This window comes from Macaca mulatta, chromosome 3, assembly GCF_049350105.2.
Source record: "Macaca mulatta isolate MMU2019108-1 chromosome 3, T2T-MMU8v2.0, whole genome shotgun sequence".
Classification (NCBI taxonomy): domain Eukaryota; kingdom Metazoa; phylum Chordata; class Mammalia; order Primates; family Cercopithecidae; genus Macaca; species Macaca mulatta.
In genome coordinates this window covers 106,737,754-106,757,894 of record NC_133408.1, presented here as the reverse complement: position 1 = coordinate 106,757,894, position 20,141 = coordinate 106,737,754, and the positions used below count along the sequence as shown (strand labels likewise).

At 38.5% G+C, this 20,141-nt stretch overlaps 1 protein-coding gene across 1 annotated transcript in view; it reads left to right on the top strand.

The window, feature by feature from the left end:
* Positions 1 to 20,141, top strand: part of DNAH11 (dynein axonemal heavy chain 11) — a 373,548-nt gene that overhangs the window by 14,385 nt on the left and 339,022 nt on the right. Inside the window, exons 3-8 of the mRNA XM_077996991.1 lie at positions 2,392 to 2,588; positions 3,195 to 3,387; positions 4,648 to 4,747; positions 7,723 to 7,934; positions 13,826 to 14,056; positions 15,514 to 15,681. Coding sequence (XP_077853117.1) covers positions 2,392 to 2,588; positions 3,195 to 3,387; positions 4,648 to 4,747; positions 7,723 to 7,934; positions 13,826 to 14,056; positions 15,514 to 15,681 — 1,101 coding nt within the window. The remainder of the gene's footprint in view (positions 1 to 2,391; positions 2,589 to 3,194; positions 3,388 to 4,647; positions 4,748 to 7,722; positions 7,935 to 13,825; positions 14,057 to 15,513; positions 15,682 to 20,141) is intronic.

The following is a 20,141-nucleotide window of genomic DNA, read 5'->3' as shown; positions in this document are numbered from 1 at the left end:
GCTTGTAATTCCAGCTACTCAGGAGGCTGAGGCAGGAGAATCACTTGAACCCAGGAGACATGGAGGTTGGGGTGACCCAAGATCTTGCCACTGCACTTCAACCTCAGTGACAAAGTGAGACTCTGTCTCAAAAAAAAAAAAAAAAAGAAAAGAAAAGAAAAGTGAAAACATACAGTATTTGGTTTTTCTGTTCCTGTGTTAGTTTGCTTAAACCTAAACTCTTCAGCCTGTTTGCAAAGTTCTTCACAAACTACCCCTACCTTCCTCAAAGCCCAAGTATTGCCGTTTCTCTCAGGGGTGCTGGCTCTATTTCCAGGATGGTCATACTGGCGGTTTCCTACAAGCACCATACTCCCTGAGTCCCCATGATTTTATCAGTGTTCTGATTTCTGGAATGCTTGTTGTCTTACTTTGTTCAGGTTACTATCACAAAATAACTTGGTGGGATATAAACACTGGACATTTATTTCTCACAGTTCTGGAGCTGGAAGTTCAAAATCAAGGCAGTAGTAAATTCAGGTGTCTGAAGGCTGCTTCATGGTTTATAGATGGTCCCTTCTAGCTATTTCTTCACATGGTGGAAGGAGCGAACAAGCTCTGTTGGGCCTATTTTATAGGGACACTAATCCCATTCATGAGGACTCAGCCCTCATGATTAATCACCTCCCAAACACGCCACCTCCTAATACCATCGTTTTGGGGGTTAGGATTTCAATATATGAATTTTCAGAGGACATATATATTCACATCGTAACAACTGCCTTGCCCTATTCTTTCATCTTAAAGATTCAAACCAAGTAACGACTTCTCTGGCAAATCTTTCTTAAAACCATTCTCTCCCAGAGGCACATATTTCTCCCATGTTTTCATATGCATCCTGGACATACCTCTAATTGTAGCAGGACAAGCCGCAGACAAAACTCCTCAGACACCGGATTAAAGAAGGAAGAGGCTTTTATTCATCCGGGAGCATCGGCAGACTCGCGTCTTAAGAGCCGAGCTCCCTGAAGAAGAAATACTTGGCCTTTTTAAAGGCTTACAACTTTAAGGGATCCATGTAAAAGGGTCATGATGAATCAAGCAAGCGTGGAAAACGTGACGGGGGGCTACATGCATCAGCTAACAGAACAAAAAGTTTTACAGTGCTTTCTCTTACAATGTCTGGAATTTACAGATAACACTAGTAGTTTTGGTCAGGGGTTAATATTATTATTTTAACGACCAGGGCCAGGTGGTGGCGCCAAGGTCGTCTAGCTATTTATCTTCTGTTTCTTTCCAACTTTTTGCTTTCTCCCCCTTCTCCTGTCTTATAAACTAGGGAAAAGGGGAGATGGGGAAAAGCTGGGAAGGACAACAGGAGAAGTGGTGGTCTCATTCTATATAATCATGGCACGTCTTATCTTGAGCGTCACAGTTCCAGGATCTCACCTACTGAGCTCACTGAGGGCGGGGACTATTTTGTACTAATTTCTGTATTACTAGCTTGACAGGTAATGGGTGCTAAGTAGGAAAAGATAATAATAATAACATTTGGAGACATTTGTTTCAATACCATTCAAAAATGAAAGTGAATTTTCAGCTTGTTTTTAGTTAACTAGAAGATTGTATCAAACTAAACTCTAAAAAGGTAGAATAAACATTTTCTGAGCATTTTGGCTAATTCAAATTTTATAGTAAAATGTTTATAAATTGGTCAGGTTACATATAGATTATATATAAGAAAAATGAAAAAAAAGTTTAAAATGAATAGATACTTCAAGGGAAAGCAAGAAGAGACCAACTTCATTAATGCAGCATTCTCTTATTGATTACATAATATATTCCAGACTCTGGAAATGGAAAATATACTTTTTGAGAGTTTTCACATAGTTTCATTGATGTGTCCCATTTCATGGTGGAAGAAGTTCTGAATAAGGTCCATGAGGCTGAATAAACATGTTTCTGACTATCCAAACTTTAATCCTCTGGGATGCCACCCAGGGCTTGAGAAGATTAATTTACTTCTAGCTTCCATATGATTCAGAAAGATTGTTTTCATTAACGTGCCTGCCAGTGTGCTCAGTTTGCATTATGAGGGCAGTTTACTTACTTGACATGGCTGCTTATTTCATGTAGTGTTTGAGTTATTGGGAATCTCCACAAATGTTTGATAAATGGGTAAGTGAATGAACAGGCAGTATGCTAATTCCACTTTGACAGAATTTATGTCTAATTGATTAAGTCTAAATGGGTCATTGACTTTGTCCTCTCTTTGTAGATTTCATATTATTGGATGATATTTATGAAATTGGGCGGTCTTGTTGCCAATTTTGTATGACAAGAAAATCTTTGAAGGAACACATTTTCTGTAAATTAATATGACTGCTTTTAACAATGTTTCTCTTTCTCTAGATTTTAGTGCCAGTTCTTTCTAATAAGAACAACCATAAGTCCTGGTCCTGTTTTACTTCACAAGATATGGAATATCACATAGAAGTCATGAAAAATAAGATGTATATTTTTAGGGGCAAAATGTCTAGAAGAACTCTTCTACCAATTCCCACTGTTGCAGGAAAGATTGATCTGGATCAGAATTATTCAGAGAACAAGTACGTAACAGTACAGTATATACAGGATATTAAAATGGAGAGCCAGGCCAGCATGGTGGCTCATGACTCTAATCCCAAGCAGTTTGGAGGCCGAGATGGGAGGGTTGCTTGAGACCAAGAGTTCAAGACTAGTCTGGGCAACATAGTGAGATTTCATCTCTACAAATAAAATCAAATAATAAAATAAAATGGAAAGTCAGCATACCCATTTAATATCACACCCCTAGCAAATTCATTAGCAAATAGAGAATTACAACTACATCATATTTTTAAAATAAGTGCAGAAACACCATGTGTATTATTTCCTTTCAAAGTATGCTTTTAAAAAGCAAATTATACAAAAAGCAAACTATAGTAATTGCCATGCCAATAGCAGTATTCCTTTAGTAAAATGGGTTTTGGGGATATAATTCTTTGTGTTTTTTGAGGTTGGAGACATGTCAATGACAGAATAACATAACCCCACAACTCAAGAACATAAACATAATGGATTTTGAAGAATTTATTTTTAGGAAACTAGTTTATGGATGCCTAAAATAACTTTTAAAATCTGTGTCTTTGGATAAAATGATTCATCTTTGAATTATTTTATTTTAATGTTTGTAGGCCACCACAGTCAAATGAAAGGATAATACTTCATGCAATTGAATCTGTGATTATTGAATGGTCACATCAAATCCAAGAAATTATAGAAAGAGATTCAGTGCAGCCTTTGTTGAATGGTCTTCACTTGTCTCCTCAAGCAGAGCTAGATTTCTGGATGATGAGGAGAGAAAATCTGTCATGCATTTATGATCAAGTAAGTAGATAGCCCTAGAAATTGTAAATTAAATTAGCAAAGTCTCCTGAGCAGCAATGACCAATAGTTTTAAAGGTTTAACACACTGTATAATTTACTGGTCTGCCCTCTTTTCTTAATCCAGAGTTCTGTATGTATGGTGTGCACTTTTGACATTAAAGTAACTTTGCCTTTATGAGAATATTTTGACAGCATTTGAGATGATTGGAAATATTGTGATACCCTGGAAGAGCAGTACTTCCCCAGGGAAATGTTGAAGACTGGAAAATGTAATTAGTCAACTTAATTGATTTGGGAAGGAGTGAGGTCTTGCTTGGTAGAGAGACACAGCTTTGAAGGACTAACTTTGGTTCCTCTGCTGGGTGCTTGCCATACAAATTACTTACTTAAGGTTCTAAAAGTTAAGACATCCATTCACATGGCTTTTGGAGATTTTCTGAAACAAATTTCATATGGCAAAATTAATATCTTACATATATAATGTATTAGGTTCTCTAGAAGGATACAACTATAGCATATATGTATATAGGAAAGGGAGTTTATTAAGGAGAATTGACTCAAAAGGATCACAAGGTAAACTTCTACAATAGGCCGCCTGTAAGTTGAGGAGCAAGGAAGCCAGTGGTGAATCAGTCTGAGTCCCAAAACCTCAAAAGTAGGGAAGCTCACAGTGCAGGCTTCAGTCGGTCGCCAAAGGCCCAAGAGCCCCTGGCAAACCACTGGTGTAAGTCCAAGAGTCCAAAAGCTGAAGAACTTGGATTCTGATCTTTGAGGGCAGGAAGCATCCAGCATAGGAGAAAGATGAAGGCCAGAAGACTCAGCAGTTATGCTTTTCCATCTTCTGCCTGCCTGCTCTATTCTTGCTGCTCTGGCAGCTGATTAGATGGTGCCCACCCAGATTGAGGGTGGGTCTGCCTCTCCCAGTCCATTGACTCAAAATGTTAATCTCCTTTGGCAACACCCTCACAGACACACCCAGGAACAATACTTTGCATCCTTCAATGCAATCAAGTTGACACTCAATTAAAACTATCACATATAATTATATCCAAATTTAAAAACTTAAATGCAAAATAAAATACAAGGCTAAGAAAACAATGTATTTTGAAAATTATTTTCAACTTGAAACCAGATCTCACTTTGAGTATTAAATACTGAATCACTTGTGAATGAAATAGAATTTAAATATTTTATTACAGAATGCATTATTTAGTAATCGAGTTTATATTTATTAAAGTTTTTTTTTTCCCTTTAACTTAGCTTCAGGCACCTATTGTCCTCAAAATGGTTAAGATCCTGACAGCTAAACAAAGCAGCTATTTTCCTACTCTGAAGGACATTTTTCTGGCTGTAGAAAATGGTAAGACTCTTGTTCCTCAGCCTGGCATCAATATCACCATCTGCTCATGATCCAGCCCTTGCCTGCTTGGCCTTGACATTTACCCTTCCGCCATGTTCGGGGAGTGATTGCTCTTGGCTCTTCTGATGATAAATTCATCTCACCCTTTGTACTTTATTCTCCACCCATACTAAACTACTTTTAGTTTATCTGGTATGTAGTAGATACCTGCCAAAGTGGCTCCAGATTGAAATTTTAATTAGACTGTTTGTGGAGGAGTGAGGCCTTCAGTATTTAGCAGAGGAAAAAAAACTCCGGATAGAGGTTTTCCAGCCAACAGATTGGGCTATGATGAGTCTAGTTATTCACCAGTTCAGTTCTCTGAGTGTGTTTGATATCCACCAGTTATTTAGCTTGCAAACACTCAAAGCCATCATTGAAGTTTTGGTGAAGATGAAATGTACAGAGTGGAGGGCTTGTTGAATTTTGAATAGACAATGCATGCATCTTATTACAAACCAGGAATCATAAAATGATATCCAGTTGACAGTCTTCTCACCATCCTTGCCCGTCCACTATCTAGTTTCAGCCCCATCCAAAGATGACAATCCTGCTCAGTTCCTTGATTTCTGTTCATGTTTCTTTGCACATGGATAAGCATTTACTTATGGATATACATGATACTGAGGTTTTAAATAATAAAATTGGAGGTAATATGGACAAGTAACTTTTGTCTCTAATACTAAAAAGTTTATTTTTCCCATATGACATTTGGAAAGTTAGGAAATACTGAAAATTCACTTCAAATATGTTTTAATACATCTTTAGGGTTTTCTGCATGAATTCAGTTTAAAAGAAGGCATAAGATAAGGAGGAATATATACAGCAGGGGCTCTGTAAAATCTGAATTCCTGTCCCAACCCCACTTACTGAGCATTTTAAATTTGCTAAGCCTCTGGTTTGTATTGGCCTATTAACACCTTCCTTGAAGAATTGCTATGTGGATTTAGTATTTCTCAATCTTGTCACAATCAACATTTTGGGTTAAATAATTTTTTGTTGTGGGGGGGCCATCTTACATATTGTAGGATATTTAGCAGTATCTCTGGCCTTTACCTGCTGGCGCCATCCCTGTTGTGGTGATCATAAATGTCTCCAGACATGGCCAAATGTCCCCTGGGGGCAAGATTTCTCCTGGTGGAGAACCACTGGGTTAGGGATAGCATATAATACACTGTACGAGGTACTGGGCATGTAGTAAGTATGCTTCAATACATAGAAGCTGTTGGCATTTTTTTTTTTTTCTGTGTTAGCATAGGATGAAAATTTTCTCTGGATGCAGCTTCTGCAGGAATGAATCCCGGGGTCCTCTGAGCCTTATGTGCGTGTGGCCTGGAGATACAGAAATAAAACACTTCTCAATAGAACAAGTGGCCCAAACCGATGGTCAAGCTGGAGGAAGAAAGCTCTTCTCAAAGACATAGTTCAGGCATTGTGGAGTCACCAGACATGCTGATCACATTTTAAGGATACTTAGTATTTCAGGGCACTTACCTACTAGATACAGTTATTTAATGTTGACATAAACATTGATAAAAATACTAATTTTGAAACATGAGTACATCTTGAAAATAATTCCTGAACATTCTTTTTATTCTCAGGCTTTATTGTTACATAGACAAATTAACTGTTTACACATCAAGTGGCTGGGTGCGTCCTTGACTCCTGGTGACAAAATTCAGCAGGGTTTCTTTGTTCTTGACACAAGTCTTTTGGGTTAACACCAAAAACTAGAATTTACTTGACCTTGTTCCATACTTTGATAATAAAATTTGTTCTCAGTTCATCAGGGGTATTTGTAGCCTTGGGAGCAAAATGGAATATCATGGAAATCCACTTAGGGTATATTAAAAGGACCAGTGCTAAGCAAGAGAAAACTTTGGATTCGATTAAGCAGTCATTAATGAGAGTTAAATATTTAAATGTTTCTTCATATCTATAGCATTCTTTGGTTTGATTTTTTTCTTCCCTTTTCTTTTTTGGAGACAGGGTCTTGCTCTGTTGCCCAGGCTGGAGTGCAGTGGTATGATTATGGCTCACTGCAGCCTCGACCTCCCAGGCTCAAGTGATCCTTCCACCTCAGCCTCCTGAGGAGCTGGGACCACAGGCAGCTGCCACCATGCGCAGCTAATTTTTAAGTTTTTTGTAGAGATGAAGTCTTGCTATGTTGCCCAGGCTGGTTTCGAACTCCTGGACTCAACTAATCCTTCCAAAGTGCTGGGATTACAAGCATGGACCACTGCACCTGGCCCTCTATAGCATGTGAAAAAAAATATTTACCATGCTTAACATTTGTTTTATTGAAATAAAATTCACATAACATAAATTAACAATTTTAAAGTGTATAATTCATTCAAGTTTTAGTACATTCGTGTTGTAGTACAACCTCACCTCTGTCGAGTTTCAAAGTACTTTCATCACTGTTCTTAACAATTTTAAACCTTTATTAATGATATAATTTTTCTCAGTCATTACATGAGTTACTGTCATAGGAAACCGGAATGAGAGAGTAAACAATTCAATTGTGCTTATACCAAGTTCTTAGAAGGAATTAACATTCTAGTGATGAAGTTTGTAATCCAAGCCATGAAGTGACAACATTGCAGAGAGGTTTTATTCCCACAGTTTCCACAGGGTTGAGTAAATTTCTTTAGACTCCAGGGGTATTTTCCCCTTGTTTTTTCCATCACAATTTATTTATGCTATGTGGGTAACTAGATCAGTGCTCTCCCAAATGACTGAGTTACAGATGGCCAGTGTCTAAAGTCTTCCACATTGCTCATGTGTAGATTGTAGGATAAGTAATACAAAGGGAACTATGACAACATTTAAGTGTGGCCATGTTGTTTTACATGGCTCTCTTTTACATGTAAAGTGAATTTAGAAAAAAATAATAGTACACCGGAATCACGTTAATGATGGTTCTTTGCTTTCAGCCCTTCTCGAAGCCCAAGATGTGGAACTTTACCTGAGACCTCTGAGGAGACACATCCAATGTCTCCAGGAGACGGAATTCCCACAGACCCGCATATTAATCGCTCCATTATTTCATACCATCTGTCTGATCTGGAGTCATTCCAAGTTTTATAACACCCCTGCTCGGGTTATAGTTTTATTGCAAGAGTTTTGTAATCTCTTCATTAACCAGGTATGAAGCATCAAAAAACAGGAACAATAAGAATTGTTGCTGTGAGGTAGGTTTTACTAGACTAGTGAAGAATAATCTAGTATACAGTAAGAACACCATCTTTCTTTTTCTTTTTTGAGAAAGGACATTTATGGTAACAAAGGCCAAGTAACCTTTTAATCCTAAACGGCAGAAAGCTATGAAAATAAGTCAGACATAAAGGACAAGTTGTTGGTGGGTTTTGTTTGTTTAATATCTGTACCTTTCTTCAAAAGGCTTTAAGGCAGCTTCCAGTAAAAGACAGATGTGTAGTACGTTCTTTGTAGCCTTCCTTTCGTTTTCACAGAAACACTGACTGATAAAAGCCTTTTGGAAAGTGTGGTAAGTTAAGAGCATCTGGCAAAAAGAAAATCCTAAAAATATAGTAGTAGAATTGTATTGAAAAACTTCTGATTCATTGTTGGTCTTTTAAAATCTCTTTTGTAATTGCTTCTCTATTTCTTACTCAACCTGCAAAATGTTAAAAGGACCAGCTCCCTCTGTGTCCTCATCCTGTCTATGTGAATGTGGATTCTTCCATGCTCACAGTACCAGAGGGTATTACGTAATTTGAGAGCTAAAAGATACTTGGATGCTACATAATCCAGTGGTTCTTATTTGGAGGTGTGTCTTAGTCTACTCAGGCTTCCATAGCAAAGTACTATGGACTGGGTAGGTTAAACGTCAGAAATTTATTTTTTCTCGTATTTCTAGAGGCTGAAAGTCTGAGATGAGAGTGCCAGCGTGCTCAGGTTCTGGTGAGGGCCCTCTTCCTGGCTTGCTGATGACTGGCTGCCTTCTCACTGTGTCCTCACCTGGCCATCTTCCTCTTTTTTATTTATTTTTAATTTTATTATTTATTATTTTTTTTTTTTTTTGAGACGGAGTCCTGCTCTGTCACCCAGGCTGGAGTGCAGTGGCCGGATCTCAGTTCACTGCAGGCTTCGCCTCCCGGGTTCACGCCATTCTCCTGCCTCAGCCTCCGGAGTAGCTGGGACTACAGGCGCCCGCCACCACGCCCGGCTAATTGTTTTGTATTTTTAGTAGAGACGGGGTTTCAGTGTGTCAGCCAGGATGGTCTCGGATCTTCTGATCTCGTGATCCGCCCACCTCAGCCTCCCAAAGTGCTGGGATTACAGGCGTGAGCCACTGCGCCCGGCCGGCCATTTTCTTCTTGTAAGACCACAGTCCTATCGGATTCAGTTCCCATCTTTATAACCTCATTTAATCACAGTTACCTCCTAAAGACCCTATATCCAGATACAGTCACATTGGGAGTTAGGCTTTCAACATGTCAATTTGAAGGGACGCAGTTCAGATATTTTCAAATGAATTAACCAACACTGGAAAAATGGTGTCATTTGCTCAATTTCCCTAAGAAGTTAGGAGGAAAGCCAGACCAGAGAACAGGTCTGCAGACTTGCAGCTTAGAGTTTCTGGAGTATGAGGTTGCATTGTTAGTGTTTTTCATCTCTTTCTCTCTCTGATTCTGAAAAGATGGAGTGGTGTGTGGGAAAGGCTTTGGACCCAGACCAACCTGGATTCGAATCTAATTGACCCACTTAAGGGAAGTTAAATTACTCCTCAGTTTCCACATCTGTCGGTGGGGATAATGCCTAGTCCATGGCTATTGCGAGGATTAAAAGATAACCTAAGTGAAATCCCCAGCATTGCTTGGTGTTTAATCGAGTTTCAGTAAATGTTAGTTGCCTTTTGTTCTTTTGACAAACTGTTGACTTACAGGCTAGTTGCAGCTGTTGGTAGGAGATAACAACAGGTCGATATTTTATCATTATCTCCTCTGGTTTTGTTCAATTTCTATTACTCTGTTGGGCAAACTCAGTTTTGCCCTTTTGTTAAACAGGCTCCCTGGACCCTAATGGCTTGGGTCTCTATGTAAAACACCACAATCACTGTTGCAGGGTCAAAAACTATAACCACCACTTCTCCCAAACCCCTTTTTAGGGACCTATTTCTCATTTTGAGAATAATTGAAACTGTTTCATTGCAAATCCTTGTTAATGTATAAATCACAGAGGGGATTATTTGTTAGCACAGGTGACTTATTGTAAGTCCTGGTTACCTGTAAGCCTGTAAACTTCTCATCTCTGACTTCTTCTCTGTGTCAACAGCCAGATTCTGCCAAGTTCCTGATAAAATAATGTGGCTTCTCTTGTTCCTTAGTTCTGGCTTCTATCCAAAGGTTTCATTGACCTGATTCCTTTGATTCTATGAACAGCAGATTTCAGACTTTGTGGTAAATATGCCCAACATGTTAGGAGTCAAAAGTTAACAATTAGCCAGTATCTATAGCTGGTTCCCTGAAGCACTAGCCACCAGCCACCAATTTTACTACTTTTATATAGTTATTTAACAAACACTATATCATACTTATTCAGGAGCTTTTCCAAGCCCTTTACAAAAATTCAAAAGTTAAGCAACACTATGACATAGGTATTATTAGTAGCTTCATTTTATAATGAAAAAAACCCCGAAGCCTAGGAAGATAAGTAACTTTCCAACCCAGCAAGTCAATAATAGAGTTCTCACCCATTGTACCATGCTCCATATTTTAAAATAAGTTTTTTTATGTCTGAATGTGACCTAATACATGATATGCTAATGATAATTGTAAAACATTCTCATTGCATAGTGTTGGAACAATGGAAATAGTTCTGCAGTTTTATCACTCTATTAAGCATTTATACATTTTATCATATGTACAATTTTGTACTAACTTCTTGAAAGATGATTTTGTTATTGCTGTATAGTTGCTTCCAGCTTCCTTGATTATAACAAACATGCAGAAAACTATACAAAGATCCCCTCTTTTGACTGGAATAATTGGCTTACTATAAATTCCTGATGTTGGTCAAAAGGTACAATCTTTTCATGGCTCTTCGGCAATATTTAATACTTAAAAATTATTTTCTAAAAGGTTATATCAATTACGTTGCTATTATCAACGTGTAAAAGGTTTCACTATGACCTGTCAACTTGGAGCATTGCCATCTTTCAGAAAATTGGGGGTCATTTATTGTGTTCTAGTGGTAACATGTTTTTAAATTTGTACCTTGCATGATATGTGTGATTACACATTTTATGTTTTCTATAATTGTATTTCCTCTTGTCACCTACATGTTCTTTGCATTCATGAATTTATTGATCAAGTTTTTGTGAAAATTCAAACCCTTCCTATGTTACGTATTAGAGGTCATAAGCTGACATGCTATCAGCTCATTTGGCCCAAAGATCAATGCAGTGTTTTTATTTTGTATAATATTTTTTAATTTAAAAATTGTTGTTAATACTTAAATCTCATTTAAATGCCAGCATTTCAGCCTCCAGTGAAAACTCAGTGCTTGCGCCATCCCCATAGGCGCAGCCAGTGACTACAGCTTCAAATGCTGCTTTAGGTGAAACAGGTGCTTTCTAGATGACCATGACCTTCTCTGTTCAGTCGTTTCTGATCTACTTTACTCAGTTTCATTATATGCCTGACCCTATGACTGGAATGCCAGTCAGAGTCAGAAACCCTTTGTTACTTTAAAAACAAATGTATTTCTTTTCTCTTGTTTTCTAGTGGTGACCACTAACATCATTATTTAGGCTAGACACATAAAAGGCATCACCTGTTCACCTTGCATGCTAGACAGGCTTTGCTAATGGGGTCTTAATGCCTTGCCTTTCTTCTCTGGTAACCTGACTCTACTCCCTGGTCCTTGTGTGTCATTACCACTCTAGCCACTGCCTTGTCTATTCCATGGCTTGGTGTATCTGTTGTAGACATTGTCACCTACAAGATCCTAGGTGAGGAAGAGTTTAAGTCTGAGTAGTGGAGTAGAGCTGTCAGGATTGAGCTAAAACAACAGTCCGTAAAAACACATGCAAAAGAATAGAGAAGCAGCAGCAGAGAGACAAGCCTCAAACTAACAATATCATTGGTAAATTGGTTAATCGATCAGCTTATTGATAAATAAGTTGGTTAACAGTATTTTAGTTTATAAGTCCTCTGAAGTGGGACCAGTTCATCCTAAATCCTGGTGGCTTTTAGCTTGTTTGTGCTGGCACCATTAAGTACGCGATGATAGAGCTGCTGTGGTTAGGCATGCTCCAGAGCAGGTACTGTGAGAAGTTGAAAAGAATTTAGAGTTTATGAGCTAAAAGGGATTTTGAGATTCACCTAATTCATTTCCCTCATTTTGCAGCTAAGGAAATAGATCCTCTGAGACAACTTAACTAGTATCACAAAAGTAGTTCGTGGCCCCTAGAAGGATCACAGCCAGCCCCTGCCTCAGGTCATGCTTTTTCCCTCACACATTCTGCCTCCCCATGCAAGGAGACAGACTGGGTGTTTTCATTTAGGACATTAAGTACTATAACCTGTCTTAGGAGGCCTTACTCAACAGTGGTCTGTATGAACAGGAGGTTCCTTGTCTATGATTGTCTCATCTGTGTGAGGGCCAGCCAGGAAGCACATGAATAAACATTAAGCATGGATTGTCCTAGGGACGTTACTTTAAACACAAGTAATTAGGTAACAGGGGGCTGCTAAAGCAGAAGGGGCCACTCAAGCAAAAGATGGAGTCGTTTGCCATAGATTTTTCAGCATCCTAAAAAGATACATTTACTATAAAGAATACATAGAGATAAAGGTGTATGGAATACACCATATACCATATCAAAGTGTAAACTCTTTTAAAATTCACATTGCTAAGGGATTCCTGGTGGTTCTCTTCACTGTCCTGAATGACTTGCTATTATAGCAGCCCTCATGTGGAGGTTAATTTTCTATCTAACGTGATTGGGAAATAAAAGCATAGATTGGGAAGGAGTCTAATCAGTAGGGGTTTTAGACACTAAATGAATGATTTTCTTATTGCCTTACAAATTCATGGCACAGAGCCTATATTGCCTGTAAAACTGTTTTCATTAATGGGAAATGGAAGGTCATATGCCTACATTTAAGGAAGAAGTGCTTCCCTCTGCTATTTTGAACTCAGGGCTTTCATTACATTATCCATTGACATCTTGAACAACTTTCTAAGCAACTACAAAATTGAAGGCACACAAATTAAACCTATAATTCATATGAGGTTAAGATGCATCAGGAAGAGGTAGCATACAAAAGAACCTTCAGAATGCACAGGTTCTTGGTCCTTGAAGAGGGGAATTCTGAATGTGGGTATCAAATATGAAGAGAGAAGAAGTTGGGAGTGTTGGTTGGTCCCATGAGAATTTGACCAGTGCCACATGGATCTTCTAGTCTTTTCTTTCTCTTTTACCCTTCTCTTCTCTTCCTTTCTTTTCCTCTATTCAAAACTAGTTCATGTGGGACATGTCAGCTAGACTGTATGTCCTGTAATGTTACTTAAGCCCCCAGAAGAGAAGTTTGCTAACTTGAAAGAATTTCCACTGTTACACACTCCTAATCAGGTCTTTCCCTTTGCAAGTGGCCCTGAACTACCAGATAAAGTGAGTGTACTTTAAAAATTCATGTTCTGATAGATTTCCTTGTCTGGCTTATATATTCTTTATATGAGAAAATGATTGTTCAGAATATTTGCTGGCAGGCACACTCATGCAAATTACATGACAGTTGTCATATAATGAGGCTTAGCAACAATTTAGTCATTTGCTAGAATGTAAAAATCCAGAAATAGTAGGGTCTCCTGTATAAAATTCTAACTTATACAAGTATGTAATCGAAGTCCAAGTAGCTGAATTTCTAGAATTTGTGCTTGCTTTCTTTCAGCATTGCTGGCCCACCTTTAGATACTGGCATTTAAAAATGATTCTTCGAAACAAAGACAGTTACAGGGAAGAATTATTAAACACAGTTTTGATCATTGTTCCCTTTCGTTAAATCCTAGGCAACAGCTTTCCTTTCACCTGAGGATCTTTTGAAGGGAGAAATAGAGGAGTCACTGGAAAAGGTGCAGGTGGCTGTTAACATCTTAAAGACTTTCAGAAACTGCTTTTTCAACTATAGAAAAAAATTGGCAAGCTATTTTATGGGAAGTAAGCTGAGACCATGGGATTTCCAGTCTCATCTGGTGTTTTGCAGATTTGACAAGTTTCTTGATCGTTTGATAAAAATAGAGGTATTCTTTTTTTCTTGCACTTATTCATGTTGAAGGTGGGTTCAAAAAGGTGATAGCTTTTCACATGATTCATGGAATGGTTTACTTTACATCATAGGTGGAGGCCTCCTTTCCCAGTGATTCTCAATAAGGAGCTCAGCAGGCCAATGCTATGATGATACAAGGGCAATTTTTAAATCTTTCATTTTGATTTTTTAAAAGTTCATTTGTGATTCTGTTATTACACTGAGTATAAGTAAATCTCTTTATATATCAGTGACTGTTAGAATTTACTAATCTGGAAGAGTGTTGTAAATCAGGAAGCAGTAAACTAATCCTCTGTAAATAAATCCACTTTTCCTTTTATATATTTAATCCTTAAAATTGCTATTTCATACCCTAAAACCCATTGGATAATTTAAATTATCACACTATTTTTTAGTATATGAATATATGCTATACTATAAAAATATTAAAACCGCTGGTAAAAATAAAACATGGAAATATGTGCTCTGTAAATTAAACACATACAACACACAAACTCTTACACTTGTATGGTGCCTATTGGCTTAGATTTTTTAAAAAAAAGTTTAAATTGATGACATTGCCTTATTTTCTTTGTAAAGCTGTAAGAATTTTGGACATTGTCATTGATATAAGATTTGTTTTATTTCATTCAAAATTAGAGCTTTATGTCTTGAGAATTCTCATAATCACTTAAATGAGTCTGAATGCCTCTTCTGTCTCTGAATGTGAAATACCTAATGAAGGGCAGCTTACATATCCCTTCCTTAACAGTTTCCTGGGCTCACTTTCAGTAAAGCAGCTGACTCACTGCAAAGTATGGGGTGATGAAAACAGGAGTTTTGGATACTACCTGGGGATCTGACTTACATTTAGGAGGATATAAAACTGGGGGAGTTATATGTCTAGCTATGGTGAATTAGAGGTTACTTACACTGAGAGATTCTTTTTTTTTGTTTATAGAGACAGGGTCTCATACTGTCACCCAGGCTTAAGTGCAGTGGTGTGAACACAGCTCACTGCAGCCTTGACCTCTTGGTTCAAGTGATCCTCCCGCCTCAGCTTCTCAAGTAGCTAGGACTACAGGTGCATGCCACCATGCCTAGTTCACTTTTTTGTGTTTCGTAGAGACAGAGTCTTTGTTGCCCAGGTTGGTTTCAAACTCCTGGGCTCAAGCAATCCTCCTGCCTTGGCCTCCCAAAGTGCTGGGATTACAAGCGTGAGCCACTGCACCTGGCCAGTGAGAGTTAATTTTTAATAAATATGAAAATGGGAGAGTAATTTTAAAAATTAGCAATGACTTTGTTAATTAAATAATTAATATTTATTTTCTGTCACGTAAGTGTCCATTGACTCATTGATTTTGAACACTTGAAAATGTTCTTGATTTGAAACTTTAAAATATTTTGCTGCTCAATGTAGTGGAAAGGTCTTTACTGTGTTTTTTTACAAAGGATATATTTGTGAGCACTTTGGAATTTGAAAAGCTGGAAAGACTGGAATTCGGTGGTACCAAAGGAGCAATTTTAAATGGACAAGTTCATGAGATGAATGAAGAATTTATGGAACTCTATAAAGTTTTTAAACAGAGCACTTATGACCCATCTGATTGCAATAACATGGTAATGTTGTACCTTTGCATTTTCATTTCATGGGATCCTATAATTTCATAGCTGAAAAGGAAGATTGGTCTCAGTAATAATAGGAGCCGTCCATTCCAACATCTCTAGGACCAGAAGAGGTTAAATGACTTGCTGAAGTCTTGTAGCTACTTAGTTAGTAGATCAGGGATCAGAACTTAAGCTTTTGCGTTTTCAGTTCAGAATGATGGCTGATAAAACTGCAGACCTCAGTCTGGATTTGTATCTTGTTTGTGTATACTAAACAGAAACTTTCCACACTAACTCATTTTGATCTGATGTCCATGTAACTCACGTGCTTTATTTTAGCCTTTTCTTGAATCACTGGCTATTTTTTTTTTCACCTGAACACTTGGTTTCACCCCATTCATTACGTGTATCATTAGCATGTTGGTTGTTTCTTACAATTTTTGTTATTCTTGAGAGCTGATTATAATTTCGTATTTCCAACCACAGGAAAGGGGGAAGCTTTCTGAGTTAAGCTGCTTCTGTGCTCTGTCAGTTCCAGCATGTTAGTAGCCAGGGAGCTACCTGTGAGCATCCCTGCAGTTCTAGGATAAAAATAGCTTCATTTTAGTAGTTTGCCAAGAACAGTGAAGCCCAAGTCCAAAGGAATGAGGATTTAGCTCATGTTCTTATTATTTTATACGTAAGTTTATTCACTGTTGTTTATATTTGGCCAAACAATCGATTCTTTGATGTACGAGTGCAGTATGATAGCTTTATAAGGATGTAGTTAGCAAACTTAAGCCCTCTGAATTGTAGTCAGTTTTGGAAAGTGGAGTGAATGGTAGGACACTGCTCTAGTGGGTGACTCTTTGCTAAACCAGCGTCCTACAGTTTGTGAAAGTGTATGAGGAATATAGGATCATGGTGATGAATAATTTGAGTGAGCTCATCCCCAAAGCCTTGTAAGATGCCTGGCACTTGGAAGGCATTCAATAAATATGTACAGAATGGGATTCTTCAGAGAGCCTCTAGGTTAGCCCCGCTGAATGAGCTAGTGGAGGAGGAGTGTGAGACTGAGCCTGCACAAGATCCTTGGGGACATTTGAATAGCAAGAGAGTCTTGATTTTGTTACAACTGCAAAGACTGGCAAGTTTTCAGAGTGCCAGAATTAGAGAATGTGGCCAGGTTTGATTGACGTCACTGCCTTGGCAATGCCAAAGGTCCTGATTTTACTCCTGTCTCTGCCTAAGGCCTGCACAGCCACAAACATGTAGGAATAGAAAAGTCATTTGCTCTTGAGGTGTATACCTGCTTGGTATTTGTATTTTGGAAGCCCCTTCTATTTTGCAGAGAAGGTGGGCAGTGTTTACCTCTGATCTTCAGTCTGGTTGGAGACATCAAAACCTTCCCCTGAAGTTCCCTTCATCCTCCTGGCTGATTCTTGCCTTAGAGTGTAGAAGCTCCTTGAGTTTGGTCATTCCCTAAAATTAAAACGTGAATTAACTAAAAGTTAACTTAATCGGCATACTTACGTTGAAGACGACCATTGCTTTTTTAAAAAACATGTCTTGGCTCTCATTGTTACTTTAAAATACTGCATTTATCGTATATTTTTGCTTAATAAACTGTTCATTTTGGTGCTTTTTAGCTGAGTTCCCTGTACTTTGACTTCATGATGAAATCAGTTGGTAATTTTTGAGACGTTATTTCAACAAACAACTTCCAACCTAGTGTATGCATGTATTTGTATGTACATATGAATACATGCCCAAACCCTGCCCTTCCCCTCCCATTGCATACAGCCCCATGTTACTGCTGCTGCTCCATCCCCTCTGACTAGACTAGTGCTTATGTAACAGGGAAGTGTGTCAGGGTCAGCCATTCTACCCTTTGGTATATACATGGTTTAAATATGTTCCAGTAAATTAAAGAAATGATCGCTGGTAATTTGCTGTTTGAAATGCTGTTGTTTATTTGTCTTCTTATCAATCTCAAGCCTATTAATCAGGCTTTGAGCTTTGCTGTACCAAAAGGTTTGCTGCTGTGGTCCATTTACAGAATGTGGGGATTTTATCAGGTGTACCCACAAAAATGGTTTTGGGTTTCTCAATTGCTGAATGTTACTTTAGGTATTTTCTTTGACATCTTCTTAGGGGACTGTTTGAAATCTAGACAATTATGAGAAGAAACTTGCTTTTTTCATAATTGATGTTGAACAGTTAGTCCAGCAATATTAGACTCAGTAATTTTGCTGTCATTCTATGGTGTTTCTTGATGAAATCCCTCAGATACCTAAGCAAAGATGGTCGCTATTCTTGTTGAGGGTAACCTCTTGTCTCCACTTAGTCTCTGCTAATGAGAGCCAATTAATATTTACGGAACAATGCTGGGTGCCAGGCATGGTGCCAGAGTTTTCCCACATTATATACCTGCTTAATTCTCACTATAACCCAGAGAGTGGTCCCCTAGGCAAATGACAGTTTCACTAAATTATCTGAGATTATAGTTTCCAGTTGGTGGAATGGAAGTTTGAATCCAGAACTCTCAACCACAATCCCTGCATACTTTTATTTTCCCTCCCTCCCTTCCTTCCTTTTTTTTTTTTTTTTTTTTTTTTTTTTTTTTTTAAGAGAGAGTCTCACTCTGTCGCCCAGGCTGGAGTGCAATGGTGTGATCTCAGCTCACTCCAACCTCCGCCTCCCAGCTTCAAGTGATTCTCCTGCCTCAGCCTTCTGAGTAGCTGGGATTACAGGCACGCACCACCATGCCCAGGTAATTTTTTTGTACTTTTAGTAGAGACAGGGTTTCGCCATATTGGCCAGGTTGGCCAGGTTGGTCTCAAACTCCTGACCTCAGGTGATCCACTCGCCTTGGCCTCCCAAAGTGCTGAGATTAGAAGCGTGAGCCACTGCACCCGGGCTTGCTTTTTTTTTTTTTTTTTTTTTTTTTTTTTTTGAGACAGTCTCACTCTGTCACCCTGCACCCTGGTTGGAGTGCAGTGGCATGATCTCGGCTCATTGCAACCTCTGCCTCCCAGGTTCAAATGATTCTCCTGCCTCAGCCTCCTGAGTAGCTGGGATTACAGGAGTGTGCTACCACGCCCAACTAACTTTTGTATTTTTAATAGAGATGGGGTTTCACCATGTTGGCCAGGCTGGTCTTAAACTCCTGGCCTCAAGTGATCCACCTGCCTCGGCCTCCAAAAGTGCTGGGATTACAGGCATGAGCCACCACGCCCAACCTCTGCATTCTTTTCACTGCACCACCCTGTTAGTATTTATCTTGCTTGTTGTGTCCTCATTGAAATGAAAGGAATAAGTTCATCTGGGGGAACTCACCTGAGGACCCGTGCCCGGAGATGGAGGGATCCAGGTAGCTGTGCCTGTTTTTCTGCTGATTTTCAGTGGGAAGCTTTATTCAGGTGCCTAGCTCACCATGATATCAGAATCTAAAATACATTTTAAAAGTAGTTATTTAGTTCACCTGTACTAGGTTGTATTCTGTTTCCTAGAACGAGTCTATTGTTCTGCTGTCACCCACTGAACTATTCCTTTGCTATTACTTTATGTAGTGTTTTCTCATTTTAATTATACAGATTTCATCTTTATTAGTCATACACAGTATTTCCATGTTTTGCCTGCATATTATTCAAGATGAAATGAATTATTTAGCAACCTTCCTTAGTAATTCTTTTGGAAAGGTAACATTTGTAAAAACTTGGTCCTCTTTTTCTCACCCTATAGCCTTTTCCCTAGTCTTCCATTTGTCCTCCCCAAAGGCATCTCTATTAAAAATTTCTTATATGATGTTCCAGAGATATTTGGTGCATGCACTGGCATATACATTGTTTTCTGCTTTTGCATTAATAGCATTTATACCTTGCTTTTATCACTTACTATATTTTGACAGTCATTCTGTATCACTACAATAGCATTGCTCATCTTAAAACAACTGCACATTCCATCAGTTTTGTATACGAAAGTTTGTCTTATTTATTTTAAAATGTTGTTTAGTAGATATCATTGTTTAAAATTTTACTAGAAATGTCTGCTTCTGGAAAGAGGGAGATGTACTTTTCCCTATTCCTCCCACTAAGTGCAACTAAAACACTGGCCATTATACAATAGCATGGTTCACCTGTGACCGAGACTCCTCTAGCTCTTGTTGCTGCTGATTATCCTACCTGCTGGCAATGGAGATTAACTCTGAGGCTCCGACATGATATTATCCCTTGAGGAGACCAAACAGCTGCTTGGTGGGAAGGTAATTACCCAAGAAGGACAGCAATTCATCTTGTATAGGATTGATACATATTCCAAGAATGTGTCTTCCTTGCCTGCCCGAAAGGCCTCAGCAAGCTTGGCGGCCACAAACAGCCCTTGAAAATGTCTATTGCAGGAAGCCCAGAAAGGAAGCACCAAGTTGGTTTAAGGGACTGTTCTTGGAGTTGTAGGGGAGAGGAGATAAAAGGAAGCCAAGATCTGAGATCCCA